The 2,781-nt window shown below is 37.5% G+C and overlaps 1 protein-coding gene across 4 annotated transcripts in view; it reads right to left on the reverse strand.

Annotated features, from left to right (window-relative positions):
* Nucleotides 1-425: 425 nt before the first annotated feature.
* LOC106880078 (uncharacterized) overlaps nt 426-2,781 on the reverse strand; it is a 269,236-nt gene continuing 266,880 nt past the window's right edge. For all 4 annotated transcript variants that reach the window (XM_014929890.2, XM_014929889.2, XM_052978534.1 and 1 more), the window contains exon 3: nt 426-1,502. In XM_014929890.2, the coding sequence (XP_014785376.1) occupies nt 444-1,502 (1,059 nt within the window). In that variant the 3' untranslated portion in view covers nt 426-443. The remainder of the gene's footprint in view (nt 1,503-2,781) is intronic.

Consider the following 2,781-nt stretch of genomic DNA (forward strand, 5'->3'; position numbering starts at 1 on the left):
CACACACCCACACACACACACGCGCACACACGCACGCACGCACACGCACGCACGCACGCACGCACGCACGCACACACACGCATATTATAATATCATCTTATATACATATATGTATACACACATATATACATATGATATATGTATACACACACATATTTATATAACAATATATATGCGTGCATATTTATCGCTATATATATTATATCATACACACATACATGATACATATAATATATATATATATATAAATGAATGATTATACATATGTATGTATGTATATATATATATATATATATATATATATATATATATCACAACCATTCATACAACTGCAAAAATATATATTTCATGGAACATATTGATAACAATGGATTCAACCAAGATTTATTTTCGTATTCTTTCTGTTCCAAACACTCAACATGATGTATGTTTTACTATTTTATTCAAACACTTGATGTTTTTTGTTTTGGTTTACAAAGATTCTTTTCCATTGAATCTCTTTTAACACCAATCGCTTCTCGAGTTCGCTTTATAACAGCTGCTAAGCCGCTATCTCTCCCATTTTCACCATATTTTTTTCCTTTCTTCTCCTCTCGGGACTCTTTGTAGACACTAAAAATATCCGAGAGCAAGATTACAATGACAAGAATATTTTTTATGATAAAAGCTGAAAATTTCTGCCCGTACAAAGCGCAAAGAACAGCACGCACGCAAACAAACAGCAAGTTCACCATAATTATTTGTACTATTTTTTGTGCGAACACCAACCGTTTGAAAATGTTACTGCCGTGCGTGCGACCCCGATAAACAATAGCACACGGAAATGTAGGCACAATAAGGTTAACTACCACAATGGTTAGTATAAGTTTAATAATGCCTTCGTGAATAATACGCCTGTCCTCTACTTCGTAAAGTAATTCCATTAGATCCATTGTGTCTAGGATGTCAATAGGTACAGTGGCTCCAACTTCGTGTATGAAGTTCTTCATCTTCCTGTCAACAGTTTGGTGAATGTTGCTGATGAGCATCAAAAAATATATCAAAGCCGCTAATCCGACGGCTAGTTGCATACCACTTGGACCTCGTATCGTATTTCTCTCCCATTCCATCATGTAACTTTTAGAGTGAAATGCTACAATAACCTTCGATGCAGTGACCGATCCGTATACGAACCATGCAATGGGACCCCACGGTAAATGATTAGTTTTCCTGGTTTTATCTTCGTTAGATGCAGAGTCATTAGACCAGTGTTTCCTTATGTCTATATTTGTTACAAACTGACTGTAAGTTTGCACGTAATAGACTATGAAAAGGATTATCACAAACCAATCCGGAATGAAGATAATCCACCAGAACGAAATTTTCTGGTAATAGACAAGAAGGTAATCAATGTAATGATTTTGTCCAATTAAAACCACGAGACAGAATATCCGCGAGAAATAATGATGTAAACATTCACAGCGATATAACCATTTCTTCTTGGAATTTACCGTTGGTTGATCCTGAAAAAGAGGAAAACAAATAAATAAATAAACAAGTCTATAAAGAAAATTGTTGTTTTAAAAGGAAGGGGATATTTCGGGGACCCCTTCACTGGGATGTTACCATGAAACTATCACACTGAAAAATTTCTAACGCTCGACTGTCTTCTCGTGAAATACCAAGTTCTATACGACAGAAAAATAAAATATAAACATGCAAAAACAAACATAAGTATATCACATATAGCAAAAACACCCCCAAAACCAAACCTGAAAAGAAACAACAAAAATCACAGAGATATAAAGGATGTTATAACTGGATATAAATGGATATGTAGTCAGGAAAGTTTAGCCTGACCAGACGCTTGTCTCCAGATTTAGTGACTTCTGGTCACCCTGTTGTTTAGCTCCAAGGTTAGACCTGATTAAGAAGATTTATGATAAAAAGTATTCCATCGGTAATCATCACTTCTTTTTAAAGCTAATGTATTCCTTACTCTTTTACGATGGCAGGAGAAACCATTCATATGTAAACGAGTGTACAAACATGTATGAGAGCAGAGTCATTGATAAGCGGTGTTTTACAGTCAACGATCTGGCTCGACAAAAATCACGTCACAACATTAAACTCAAAAACCTCTGATTCCGCATTGTAAGTCGTCCAATGCGCCTGCTCTTATCCTCTCTCCGCCTGCATAGACTGTCTCTTCTAAATTCTTACTTTTCTCTTTCCATCCAATATCCCCTCCCTCCGAACTCACACTTCACGGATGTGCAACAGCTAATTCTCCTTCATTTCGTATCATCATTCACTTCATCTACCTCCTCAGGGACTAAGGCAATATAGATATATAAATATCACATAAAATTTGTGTCGAATGTATTTTCTTGTTACGATCCATAGAAGTGTTCAACGGTATATATGTGTATTTGTATGTATGCGTGCCCGCGGCATGTGTAAGGACTTTCGAGCGTTTCGTTGCCAGTGCCCCTGGACTGGCTCTTGTGCGGGTGGCACATAAAATACACCATTTTGAGCGTGGCCGTTGCCAGTACCGCCTGACTGGCCTTCGTGCGGGTGGCACGTAAAAGCACCCACTACACTCTCTGAGTGGTTGGCGTTAGGAAGGGCATCCAGCTGTAGACGCTCTGCCAAATCAGATTGGTGCCTGGTGTAGCCATCTGGTTTCACCAGTCCTCAGTCAAGTCGTCCAACCCATGCTAGCATGGAAAGCGGACGTTAAACGACGATGATGATGATGATATATATATACATATATATATGAATATATATATATAT

This window comes from Octopus bimaculoides, chromosome 1 (assembly GCF_001194135.2).
Source record: "Octopus bimaculoides isolate UCB-OBI-ISO-001 chromosome 1, ASM119413v2, whole genome shotgun sequence".
In the NCBI taxonomy this organism is placed as follows: Eukaryota; Metazoa; Mollusca; class Cephalopoda; order Octopoda; family Octopodidae; genus Octopus; species Octopus bimaculoides.